General features: G+C 62.1%; 1 protein-coding gene across 1 annotated transcript in view; it reads left to right on the forward strand.

The window, feature by feature from the left end:
• Positions 1-241: 241 nt before the first annotated feature.
• The window catches only part of DYSF (dysferlin), a gene marked incomplete at both ends in the record, with an annotated part of 14,313 nt that continues 14,182 nt past the window's right edge, over positions 242-372 (forward strand). The window contains 1 exon segment of the mRNA XM_010083302.1: positions 242-283. Coding sequence (XP_010081604.1) covers positions 242-283 — 42 coding nt within the window.

Genomic DNA, 372 nt, shown 5'->3' on the forward strand with positions numbered 1-372 from the left:
TGCGTGACCCCCAGGAGGTGCTGGGGAGCTGCGGTTCCACCCGGTTTTTGTAATGCGCAGAGCATCCTTCAGGGATGCTGGGATCCTCTGGCTGCGTGACCCCCTCCTCCCTTCTCTCTCTGTCCCTAGAGTCACAAAAAGCCCCCAAGACCCTCCCCGCTCCTTTCCTGTAACCCTCCGTCCTCCCTCCGCGCTCCTCTGCCAGCCTTTCCTAACCTCTCTCCATTTCTTTCTGCCTCAGATGAGTTTCCTGCTCTGGCCAAGCCCCCGAAAGCCGCAGACCGTACGTCCCCTTAGCCTTGCGGTTGGGTAATGGTTGTGCTGGGGGAGCAGCGGCTGCGTGGGGGTTGGGAGGACGGGGGAGGAGCCGAG

The sequence above is a fragment of the Pterocles gutturalis genome, unplaced genomic scaffold, assembly GCF_000699245.1.
Source record: "Pterocles gutturalis isolate BGI_N339 unplaced genomic scaffold, ASM69924v1 scaffold29981, whole genome shotgun sequence".
Taxonomy (NCBI): Eukaryota; Metazoa; Chordata; class Aves; order Pterocliformes; family Pteroclidae; genus Pterocles; species Pterocles gutturalis.